This window comes from Apteryx mantelli, chromosome 28 (genome assembly GCF_036417845.1).
Source record: "Apteryx mantelli isolate bAptMan1 chromosome 28, bAptMan1.hap1, whole genome shotgun sequence".
NCBI classification, from domain to species: Eukaryota; Metazoa; Chordata; class Aves; order Apterygiformes; family Apterygidae; genus Apteryx; species Apteryx mantelli.
In genome coordinates, this window is record NC_090005.1 from 5,731,572 (window position 1) to 5,743,599 (window position 12,028).

Sequence of the window (12,028 nt, forward strand, 5' to 3'; positions counted from 1 at the left end):
GGCACCCCCGGCCTCCCCCCGGCCTCCCCCCGGCCCGCCGCCACACGGGCAGGCCCGGCGCTGCCGCGGGGGGGACAGGGCAGCCCCAGCCGCCCCCGCCGCCGGCTCTGGGGTCGGGGTGGACGTGCAGCACCGAGCGCCCCGGCTGTGCGAAACCCGCTGCTCGGCCCGGATGGTGCCCTGGGGTGGGCAGCTGCCCTACGGGGACGTGACGCCCCGCGTATTCGGGGAGCGGGGGCCGGCGCCACATGCCCCCCACTCGGGGACGAGGCGGCGAGGCGCCGTGGCCCCGCTTGGGTGGCAGAGGGCCACGGGGACGCGGCCTGCCGTGGGGACAGCGAGGACCCCCGCTCCGGCCGTTGCCGAAGGGCAGGAACGCCCCGGGTGGCCCGTCGGCGGGGAGCAGACGTGGGTCCCGGCCCGGGGCGAGGAGCCGCGGGGCCAGGCGAGGGCTGCCCCACGGCACGGGCTGCCCCACGGCCCGCGCGGCCGGGCCTGCTCCCGGCGGCAAGTTGCCCGGCAGGGAAAAGTTTGCGGAGGTGGATGCGGGATGGCGGGGGGCACACGTACACCCCTCCCCCCAGCCCCGGGGAGGCCGCACCGGCCCGGCGGCCCCCTCCCCCCGCCGGTCACCGACGGCCCCTTGTCCCTGATGGGGGGGGTCGCTCCGCCGCCCGGTGCGGCGGGGAGGGGCGGTGGGGGGGCTCGAACCCGCGGCGCGGGGGAGGGTTTTGGGGGGGGGAGGCGGGCGGGGGGGCGGGGCGGCCCCGCCGTTTGAATCTGATTGGCGGCGCGGCGGGCGGGGGCGGGGCGGCGCGGCCGGGCCGGGGGGGCGGGGGCCGCCCCGCTCGCGCCGCGCCGCTCCGCCCGGCGGGGCCCCGGCGCTGCCCCGCACAAAGGCGGCGGGAGCGTCCGGCGCGGCCGCTCCGCTCCGCTCCGCGCTCCGCCGCCGGGCTCCGGCCCCCCCCCCCCGCCCACGCCGGCCACCCTGCAACCGGCCCCCGGGGCGCGCGCGGTGCAGCCGGGCACCGCGGCGGGTGCCGCCGGGCACGGGACGCGCCGCAGCCCGGCACCGGGAGCAGCGCGACGGAATACCGGGAGCGCCAAAGCCGGGCGCCGGGCACCGGGTACGGAGATCCGGACACCGCGAGCCGTCCGGAGAGGAGCTGGGCGCCGGGAGCGCTTGATCCAGGCACCGAGAGCCGGGCGGCCGGGCGGCGGGCGCAGTAGATCGCGGCACCGGGAGCCGTCCAGGCCGGCGCCGGGCACCGGGCACGCTCGATCCAGGCATTGGGAGCCGTCCAGCCGGACACCGGGTACGGGGCATGCTAGATCCGGACACCGGGAGCCATCCAGCCAGCTACCGGGCGCGCTAATCCAGGCACCGGGAGCCGTCCAGCCAGACGCCGGGTAGCGGGCACACCATTATCGGGACACCGGGAACCATCCAGCCGGACACCGGGCTCTCTAGATCCAGGCACGGCCACCGGGCACGGTAGCTCGGTGCACCGGGAACCGGGCACCATGCGCCCCTCGGGCATGCTGCACCGCTTGGCCTGGCTGCTGCTGGGGCTCAGCGCGCCGGGGCCGAGCCGGGGCCAGCTGCACGGCGAGAAGGGCATCTCCATCCCGGACCACGGCTTCTGCCAGCCCATCTCCATCCCGCTCTGCACCGACATCGCCTACAACCAGACCATCATGCCCAACCTGCTGGGCCACACCAACCAGGAGGACGCGGGGCTGGAGGTGCATCAGTTCTACCCGCTGGTCAAGGTGCAGTGCTCGCTGGAGCTCAAGTTCTTCCTCTGCTCCATGTACGCTCCGGTGTGCACGGTGCTGGAGCAGGCCATCCCGCCGTGCCGCTCCATCTGCGAGCGGGCCCGCCAGGGCTGCGAGGCCCTCATGAACAAATTTGGCTTCCAGTGGCCCGAGCGGCTCCGCTGCGAGAACTTCCCGCGGCACGGCGCCGAGCAGATCTGCGTGGGGCAGAACCACTCCGAGGAGGGCGGCTCGCCGGCGCTGCTCACCAGCGCCACGCCGCTGGCCGGCCAGGGCACCCCTGGCGTCCCCCGCTACGCCACCCTCGACCACCCCTTCCACTGCCCGCGGGCGCTCAAGGTGCCCAGCTACCTCAACTACAAGTTCCTGGGCGAGAAGGACTGCGCGGCGCCCTGCGAGCCCACCCGCCCCGACGGCCACATGTTCTTCAACGAGGACGAGATCCGCTTCGCCCGCATCTGGATCCTCATCTGGTCCGTGCTGTGTTGCGCCTCCACCTTCTTCACCGTCACCACCTACTTGGTGGACATGCAGCGCTTCCGCTACCCCGAGCGGCCCATCATCTTCCTCTCGGGGTGCTACACCATGGTGTCGGTGGCCTACATCGCCGGCTTCGTGCTGGAGGAGAGGGTGGTCTGCAACGAGCGCTTCCAGGAGGACGGGTACCGCACGGTGGTGCAGGGCACCAAGAAGGAGGGCTGCACCATCCTCTTCATGATGCTCTACTTCTTCAGCATGGCCAGCTCGATCTGGTGGGTCATCCTCTCCCTCACCTGGTTCCTGGCCGCCGGCATGAAGTGGGGCCACGAGGCCATCGAGGCCAACTCGCAGTACTTCCACCTGGCCGCCTGGGCCGTGCCGGCCGTCAAGACCATCACCATCCTGGCCATGGGGCAGATCGACGGGGACCTGCTGAGCGGCGTCTGCTTCGTGGGCCTCAACAACATCGACCCGCTGCGGGGCTTCGTGCTGGCCCCGCTCTTCGTCTACCTCTTCATCGGCACCTCCTTCCTGCTGGCCGGCTTCGTGTCCCTCTTCCGCATCCGCACCATCATGAAGCACGGCGGCACCAAGACGGAGAAGCTGGAGCGCCTCATGGTGCGCATCGGCGTCTTCAGCGTCCTCTACACCGTCCCCGCCACCATCGTCATCGCCTGCTACTTCTACGAGCAGGCTTTCCGCGAGCACTGGGAGCGCAGCTGGATCAGCCAGAACTGCAAGAGCCTGGCCATCCCCTGCCCGCTGCAGTTCACGCCGCGCATGACGCCGGACTTCACCGTCTACATGATCAAGTATCTCATGACTCTCATCGTGGGCATCACCTCGGGGTTCTGGATATGGTCGGGCAAAACGCTGCACTCGTGGAGGAAGTTCTACACGCGGCTCACCAACAGCAAGCAGGGCGAGACGACGGTGTGAGCCGCCCGGCCGCGGCCCGGCGACCTCGGCGCTCTGGGTTCTCCTTTTTTTTTTTTTTTGGGGGGGGGGGTCGATGACTCTTTTTTTTTTTTAAGGTTTATTAACGTCTAAGGGGTGTCTCTCTCTCTTTTATTTTATTTTATTTTTATTTTTTTTGTAATTAAACCTGTAAATAGCATTTGTAAATTTAATTATATATTTCTATTTAAAACAAAGCCAAAAAAAAAAAAGAGGAAAAAAACCAAACAGCAACAAAAAAAAAAAAGCCGAGAGCACGAAGAGGCCGGACCGGCAGACGCGTCTCTTCTTCCCTCTCTCCCCCCTTCTTTTTTTTTCTCGCTACTAAGGGTTGGGATTTTTCCCCCCCCCCCCCGCTTTCCCTCCCCTCTCGCTGACTTGGCAGCGGCTCCGCTCGACATGGAGCCGGAGAGACGGAGTCGCTGTTTGTGTTGGCCGGGGGGGAGCCGCTCGCAGCCGAACTTCCATAAAAGCCAGATCTGTAATCGCTCTCCCCCGACGCGGTGGGCGCGGGAGCCGCTCCGCGCTACGGGCGGCCGCGGAGACGTGGAAAGGAGCCGGGGAGGGAGGCGGGGGGAGAGGGAGGGGGAAAAAAAAAAAATCCCCTTTTTCTCTCTTTTTTTGGAAGCTCACCAAGAAAGCGTGTTTTTTTTTTTAATATATATATTTTTTTTCCCGGCCCGCCGCTGTCTCAGAAGGGACGTTGTTGTTGCGGGGGCCGCGGCCCCTCCGAAGCCGCTTTCGCTCTTCCCGCCTGGCTCGGAGCGAGGCCCGCGGGAAAGCGCCGCGTGCGGGAAAGCGGGGGCCGGCTGCGATTTCTTTATTTTTATTTTATTTCTTTTATCCCCCCCCCCGCCGTCACCCCTTCGCGAGTACAACCGAGCTAAACAACCCGCCGACCTACTCCCGAGGGTGGTTTTTTTTTCCCCCAAAATCCAGAGCCGGATCCTAAAAGTTGGATGCAGTGTGGGGGGGGCAGGGTGCTGCTCGGAGGCCCTAATTGGGTGGGGAAAAGGCTTTTTTGGGGGGGCCACGAAGGCTGGGGAAGGAGGGGGAGGCGCGGGAGTTTGCGAGACCCCCCCTCGGCCCGTTTGCCCCTCGCGGCTCCGCCGGCATCTTCCGAGAGCCGGAGACAAAGAGTTTTGGGGGCGAAAAAAATGTTCTTTTTTTTTTTAATTAAAAAAAATATATATTTTATTATTTTTTATTTAAAAAAAAAAAGGAAGGATTTCCCTGCCCCAGGCTGCGTTTGGCAGCGACCGGCCGGGAATGTTCCCATCCCCGGGGCTCGCCCGGCCGCCCGCGAATCACCCCCAAAGGAAATAGTTCACATTTTCTTTAGGATTAGGGTGGTTTTTGGGTTTTTTTTTTCCCGGCTCTTCCCGAGGATCTTGCAAGCACGTGGCGACGTGCTCCAAAGGCTCCGGCTAGGAGCCGCTCGCCGAGCCCCGACGGCTCCGCTCGGGCTTCTCGCAAACCGGGCGACGTCTCGGCTTCGTCCCGGGGCGGATCGCGCCGCGGTGTCGCGGGGAGGGATGTGCCGGCGCCGGATCCCGCGGCTTTCGGAGGCGAAGCGGGATGCGGGGGGGGGGGGGGGGCTGCCGGATTTCAAGTAATAAAGAAAAAGAAAAAAACAAACAAACCCCAAAAATCTTTCCGCGACGAAGTGCCGCACGTCTCACCGGCAAAATCGGCCCCGTGAAGCCCGGCGGTTTCCCGCCTCGGCGGCCGGAATTTTGCATCCGGCGGGAATCCGTAAAAAAAAAAAATCCCCTCGGCCCGCCGAAGCGGGAGATGCCGAAACGCCCCGAATCGAGCCCGGCCCGGCCCGTTTTTTCCCGGCAAGCCAAGCCGACAGGAGACCGAAGGGTTAAGGCGCTGCCCTGCCGGCGTCTCCAGCGCACAGTTTGGAGAGGGAAAACCCTTTGGATCCCGTTTAATTTTCCAGTGACGAGTCGGGGGGGGGTGAGAAGAGGGGGAAACGGATCCTTTGCTTTTCCCCCCCCGCCCCAACCTTGGGAGTTTGGAAAAGGCGTTGCCGGAGCGGGCTCAGCTCGCCGGGGCTCGCGGCTCCCGATCCGTTAATTAAAGCGGGCTGGATTTTATGGATCCGAGTGGCGGAACGGCGGGGAGCGAGGAGGGAGAGGAGCCGGCAGCGGCGGCAGGGAGGGAGGGGGGAACGGACAAATTTGGCCGCGGGTTGCGCAAACGGCTCCGTGTTAAAACCTCTCCCCGATTCGGGATGCTCGGAGGGCGGGTTTGGGGGGGGCGGATTGGCACAGGGAAACCTCGGGAAGCGGCTCCCGGCCACGCGCGGCCCCCGGTTCTGGTTGGCGGCATTTTTGGCCGCCCCGGAGCAGGCGGCTGGCGCCCGGCGCTGCTCCCGGCCTTTGTTTTTTCGGCAGCCGAAAACGCCGGGAGACGGAGCAGCCGGGAGGAGGAGGAGGAGGAGGAAGGAGGGGGGATGTAAACTCTCCACCCAGGAATGCAAGATTTGGGATTTGGGGGTTGGTGGGGGTTTTTTTAAAGCTTTCGGTGCCCTCGCTTAGCAAAACGCAGCCGCTGAGCCCCGACACCGCTCGCTGCACGGAGAAACCCGCCCGCGGCTCCGGCTTCCCGCAGCATCCGGGGCGCTGCGGGCTGCTTCCCACCCGAATCATCGAGCTCCGCCGGGCGCCGGCCGCGTGCCTCGGAGCCCGTTTTTGCCCGTGGGGTGGGGATTTTTTTGGGGGGGGGGGTGTTTTCCCCCCGCTTTCGGCCGCCCGGGCCGAGCGGATGGAGGGAGTTTCCCGGGATCCCGCGGCGCTTGCGGCGTCCCGTCCCCAAAGCGGAGCGGGAGCGAACGCCGGGGGCCGGGCCGGCGCGGGGGGGGGGGGGGGGGCGGGTGGCTTTGATGTCCCCTAATTAGGGCCCGCTCTGTTTTCACAGCTGCCGCTAAAGTCAATTCAGGCCCCCCCAGACCCCCCCCCCCCCGGCGAGCGCCGGCCCGGCCCGCAGAGCACCCGCAACTCGTCACACGAGTGCCGCCACCGCCGCCGCCCCGGGGGGGGGGGGCCGCAGGCTGCATCCGCCCCCAAGGGTTTCCCTGCCTGGAAGTTAACGGCGCCGTTTTGCAATTAGCCGGGAAAACGCCGTCGGAAAACACCATTGGAAAACGCCGTCGGAAAACGCCGTCGGTTTGGGCAACGTGGGATTGGGGGGGGGGGGGTTTGCCGGATCGGGGCCGCGGAGGTTGGCAGCGCCTGCAAATCCGCCCTCGCCGGCGGCGTTGCTGTGCCGGGGTCGCTCGTTGGGGGGGGGTCCGGGTTGATCCCGCTCCGGGCCCCGCCACCGGCACTGGGGGAGGATCCCGCCGGAGCCCTGGCCGGACGCCAGAGGAGACAGGCGGCCGCGCGGGCTAAATTCGGCTCCCCGCCGCAGCGCGCTTAAAGGCGAAGCAGCTCCCGGCGGGAGGGATGTGCCCCCCCCCCCCCGCTCCGGGTAATTAGGGATCTCCTTAACGAGGGCTGGATTTCCCGGGGGTTGTAGGGTGCCGCGCGCAGCCGAGGGAAATTCGTCTGCACCCCGAGACGAGGGAGGTGGTCCCCCATCTCCATGTGCGCATCCCTCCTGGAGAACATGGGGCATGCGGGTGTGGTAACCCGTCTCCATCCCGCTATCCCTTCTGGGGACCATGGGATGTGGGGGTCGTCCCCCATCTCCATCCCACCATCCCTCCTGGAGAACCTGGGACATCTGGAGATGGTCCCCCATCTCCATGTGCGCATCCCTCCTGGAGAACATGGGACATGTGGATGTGGTAACCCGTCTCCATCCCACTATCCCTTCTGGGGACCATGGGATGTGGGTGTGGTCCCCCATCTCCATCCCAGCATCCCTCCTGGAGAACATGGGGCATGTGGATGTGGTACCTCATCTCCATCCCACTATCCTTTCTGGGGAACATGGCACACGTGGCCATGGTACCCATCTCCGTGCCATCATTCATCCTGGAGAACCTGGGACATCTGGAGGTGGTCCCCCATCTCCATCCAGCATCCCTCCTGGAGAACATGGGACATGTGGGCATGGTCTCCCATCTCCATCCCAGCATCCTTCCTGGAGAACCTGGGACATCTGGAGGTGGTCCCCCATCTCCATCCAGCATCCCTCCTGGAGAACATGGGACATGTGGGCATGGTCCCCCATCTCCATCCCAGCATCCTTCCTGGAGAACCTGGGACATCTGGAGGTGGTCCCCCATCTCCATCCCACCATCCCTCCTGGAGAACTTGGGACATGTGGGCATGGTCCCCCATCTCCATCCCACCATCCCTCCTGGAGAACATGGCACACATGGCCATGGTACCCATCTCCATCCCAGCATCCCTCCTGGAGAACATGGGACACGTAGCCCTGGTCCCCCATCCCCATCCCACCATCCCTCCCACGAGACCGTGGCACACATGTCCACGGCCCCCCCATCCCCACCGCTCCTTCCACTCCCCGGCCGCACCGGCAGCTCCGGACTCCCCGGGAGCCACCGATCCGGGGTGCCTCTCCGGCGGGCGCCGCTTCCTGCCGGGGGCCCTCGCGGCCTTTCCCGGCGGGCCCGCTTTTCCGGCGCAGCTGTCCCGCGGCGGAGGAGGGAGCCGGGGGCGCGGGGGGGGGGGTGCACGCGGGGAGGAATTCGGCCCGGTCCGGGCAGGCGAGAGGCGGCTCCCGGAGACAGAGCCGCCTCTGAATGCTGGGAATGTTTTTGCAGCTGGAGTCGATTAGGGGAGGGCTCCGCGGCTTTATTAATCCCAGCCTTATTGCTCAAGAGGCGCGGGAGGGCGGGCGAGGGGGGGGGCGCCGGGGTGTGCAACGGGGGGGGGGTGCGCGCGTGCGAGGGGGAGCGGGGGGCGGCGGAAGGGGGTGTGCGAAGGGGAGCGTGTGCGTGTGCAAGGGGGCCGTGCGTGGGGTCTATGCGTGTGCAAGGGGGGGCGTGCAAGGGGGTGTGTGCAAAGGGGAGTGCGCGTGCAAGGGGGGTGCGTGTGCAAGGGGGGCGTGCATGGGTTCTATGCGTGTGCAAGGGGGTGAGCGAAGGGGAGTGCGCGTGCAAGGGGGGTGTGTGTGCAAGGGGGTGCACAAAGGGGAGTGTGTGCCTGCAAGGGGGTGTGTGCAAAGGGGAGTGTGTGTGCAAGGGGGGTGCATGTGCAAGGGGGAGGTGCGTGGGGTCTATGTGTGTGCAAGGGGGGTGAGCAAAGGGGAGTGTGTGTGCAAGGGGGGTGCATGTGCAAGGGGGCGTGCATGGGGTCCGCGTGTGCAAATGGGTGTGTGCAAGGGGGTGTGCAAAGGGGAGCATGTGTGTGCAAGGGGGTGCGTGTGCAAGGGGGTGCGCAAAGGGGAGTGTGCGTGTGCAAGGGTGTGTGTGGGGAAGGGGGCGTGCATGGGGTCTATGTGTGTGCAAGGGGGTGAGCGTGCAAGGGGGTGTGCATGGGGGCTGCGGGTGCAAATGGGAGTGTGCAAGGGGAGGGCACAAAGGGGAGCATGTGTGTGCAAGGGGGGTGCGCGAAGGGGAGTGTGTGCGTGCAAGGGGTGTGTGTGCAAAGGGAAGCATGTGTGCAAGGGGTGTGTGTGTGTGCAAGGGGGTGTGCGAAGGGGAGTGTGCGCGTGTGCAAGGGGGCGTGTGCACGGTGTCTGTGTGTGTGCAAAGGGAAGCGTGGGTGCGTGGGGGCTGCGTGTGCAAGGGCGGGTGTGCAAGGGAGGCGCACGCAAGGGGGGGGGGAGCGCGCGCGTGCAAGCAGGGCGAAAGCAAGCGGGAAGAAGGCGGCCGAGCCGGCTCGCGCTCCGGCCCGGAAGAGGCGGCAGCGGCTGCGCCGGGACCTCGCTGCTGCGGAGCGGCGGCCGCGCGGGGCCGTTCGGGGGCCGGAACGTCGGTCGCGGGCGCAGCAGGGTGATGAAGGCGCCTGGCAAAAGGGGTCGGGGAGGGTTGGGGGGGGCGCTGGGATGAGCTGGGGGGGCGGCTACTGTCCGGCCCCATCCAGCCCCTTCCAGCCCCTTCCAGCCCCCTCCAGCCCCTTCCAGCTCCATCCAGCCCCTTCCAGCCCCCTCCAGCCCCCTCCAGCCCCTCCAGGCCCATCCAGCCCCCTCCAGCCCCTTCCAGCCCCATCCAGTCCTTTCCAGCCCCATCCAGCCCCCTCCAGCCCCTTCCAGCCCCATCCAGCCCTTTCCAGCCCCATCCAGCCCCCTCCAGCCCCTTCCAGCCCCATCCAGCCCTTTCCAGCCCCATCCAGCCCCCTCCAGCCCCTTCCAGCCCCTCCAGCCCCTCCAGCCCCCTCCAGCCCCTCCAGCCCCTTCCAGCCCCTCCAGCCCCTTCCAGCCCCTTCCAGCCCCATCCAGCCCCATCCAGCCTCATCCAGCCCCCTCCAGCCCCTTCCAGCCCCTCCAGTCCCCTCCAGCCCCATCCAGCCCCTTCCAGCCCCCTCCAGCCCCTCCAGCCCCTTCCAGCCTCATCCAGCCCCCTCCAGCCCCTTCCAGCCCCTCCAGCTCCATCCAGCCCCATCCAGCCCCCCCCACCGCAGAGCCCCCCGTCTTCATAACGAGTGCCTCCGTCTAACGAGCGCCCCACGCCGTGACCACCCGCCGCGGCCACCTCCGGTCCCCGGGTGCCACCGGCTGCCGGGGCCGAGACGCCACCGGGAGCCACCGGCGGAGAGAAACCCACTCGGAGCTGCTGCCAGCCGCCACTCTGGCATGAAACGAGCTTGGCAGGTCTCAAGGCGGCGGCCTGCGCTCTCGCCAAAAGCCGGCGCTTCCGGCTGGCGCGGCGCTCGCCGAGCACCCGCAGCCGCTCGCCCGACCGCCCGGCGCTGACGGATGCGGAATAAATTGAGGAAACGGAGAGATGCCGGCGGGGAGGGATAGGGCGAGCTCTGTTAGAGCCCCGGCGCTCGCGGGCCCCGAGGGGCAGCGGTCAAACCCGGCCCCCGGCTCCCTCCGCCGCCGGCTGCCAAAGAAAGGGGGATTCAACGCGCCGGAGCCGGCAGCTCCGCACGCCTCCGGGCGGAAAAAACCCGCACGGGGCAGTTTTTCCTCTGCAGTCATTAGCCAGGTGAATTACGCCTCCGACGTGGCTCCAGGAGCTGGGGCTGCCGCGGGGTTCCCGCGGGATCTGGGTAGCTCTGCCGACGCTACACCGCTCCGGGCTGTTCCTGCAGTGCCATGGCCCATCCAAGCGCCTTTGGTCCGGGAGAAACCACGTCGGATGGGCAACGGTTAGGAATAAATTGCCGGGCCAACAAAGGCCGGTTTCTTACGGCGCCGGGTAGGAAGGCAGCGGCGTTTGCGACGGCAGGGCGGACTCATCCCGGCACGGTTTGGGACTCAGCGCCCGGCCGCTGGAGCTCGGCTGCGGTGGATCCCGAGGGGAAAACACGGCTGGTCTCAGCCCTGTATCCACCCGAACCGGGCCGGGCCGGATCCACCTGAGTGTCCCGAAGCAGCCCGATGCTGAAAGCATCCTGCCCTGGAGCCCGGCGTGGAGGGCGCCAGGATAAATCAGCGCTTCCCACTTTTGCATGGAATAAATCAGTGCTTTCCACTTTTGCACGGACTAAATCAGCGCTTCCCACTTTTGCATGGACTAAATCGGCGTTTCCCACTTTTGCATGGACTAAATCAGTGTTTTCCACTTTTGCACAGAATAAATCAGTGCTTCCCACTTTTGCACGGACTAAATCAGTGCCTCCCACTTTTGCACGGACTAAATCAGCGCTTCCCACTTTTGCACAGACTAAATCAGCGCTTCCCACTTTTGCTTCCCACTGCGGCTCGCTCCCCGCGACGCCGAGCACCTGCGAGGCCGCCAGCCCCGGGCTTTGCTTGCTCGCTTTCCTTTTTCTCTTTCCTTCTTGCTCCTTCCCTCCCTCCCTCCCATTCTTCCTCTGCTCCGTGACAGCGCCAGCTGCAGCCGTCAGGGCTCTCCGAAATCACCGCGAGCCTCTCGCCGCCGTCCGGACGTGTAAATCCAGGTGCTTTTGAGGCTTTTTGCTGCGACTGCACGAGCTGAGCAGCTACCCACAAAGCAAAATTAAACCGAGCCAAAACTCCCCTGATCACACGCCTCCGGGAGCCGAGGATTTCGGGCACCGGAAAGGCTCCGAACCGCGGCACGGAGCTGTGCTGTGCCCAGATGCCGGTACCTCCCCATCCCAGGATGCCTGGACCTGGCCCGAAAGTCTCTCCTCCCTCAGCTGGAGAAACCCCAGCGGAGGCCCAGAGCGCCCATTCGCGGGTGTCACCTGGCGCCCTGCGGGTGTCACGAGCTGCACCGGCCTCAGCAGGACGTCGTTGGCGCCGCCACTTCGCGCGGACGCAGGCGCCTTAATGCCGGCGGGTTTCCTCTCCCGGGAAGATCCGCCGAAACGCCGGATCCGCTTGCAGTCCCGCCGGGGGGGGGACGCGGTGGCACCCCGAGACGAGAGCCGGGGGCCAGCGGTGCCCGGGGGGCAGAGGAGGGGGGGGGAATCGCAGAGCCGCCGGCTTCCCGGCCGAGCTTTCATCCTTCCCCGGCAAACTTGAAAGCCGGTCGGGATGTTATCGGGAAAGAAAACAGAGCCGCCGTGATTTATGCAGCCGGCTCAGGAGCGACGGCGAGCGACGCCACCGTTATCAAGAGCCGCGGTGAAAAATGGGGCTGGGGGGGGGGAATCGGGTTTTCATCCCGCGCCAGGAGCTGCAGAGGAAGCGGGAATGTTGGGAAGGGGAAGAGCCCTGGGGGGCTGCGGATGAGGGGGGGGAACCCTCGGGGCTCCCCGCCGCCCTCCCCTTCGTGCCGGCCCAACTCGCT

The 12,028-nt window shown here is 66.7% G+C and overlaps 1 protein-coding gene across 1 annotated transcript; it reads left to right on the top strand.

The window, feature by feature from the left end:
• Nucleotides 1-969: 969 nt before the first annotated feature.
• Nucleotides 970-3,376, top strand: FZD2 (frizzled class receptor 2). The gene has a single exon (XM_067312085.1). It carries the CDS (start codon nucleotides 1,525-1,527, stop codon nucleotides 3,196-3,198), a length of 1,674 nt encoding a protein of 557 aa, XP_067168186.1. The 5' UTR covers nucleotides 970-1,524; the 3' UTR covers nucleotides 3,199-3,376.
• Nucleotides 3,377-12,028: the final 8,652 nt, after the last annotated feature.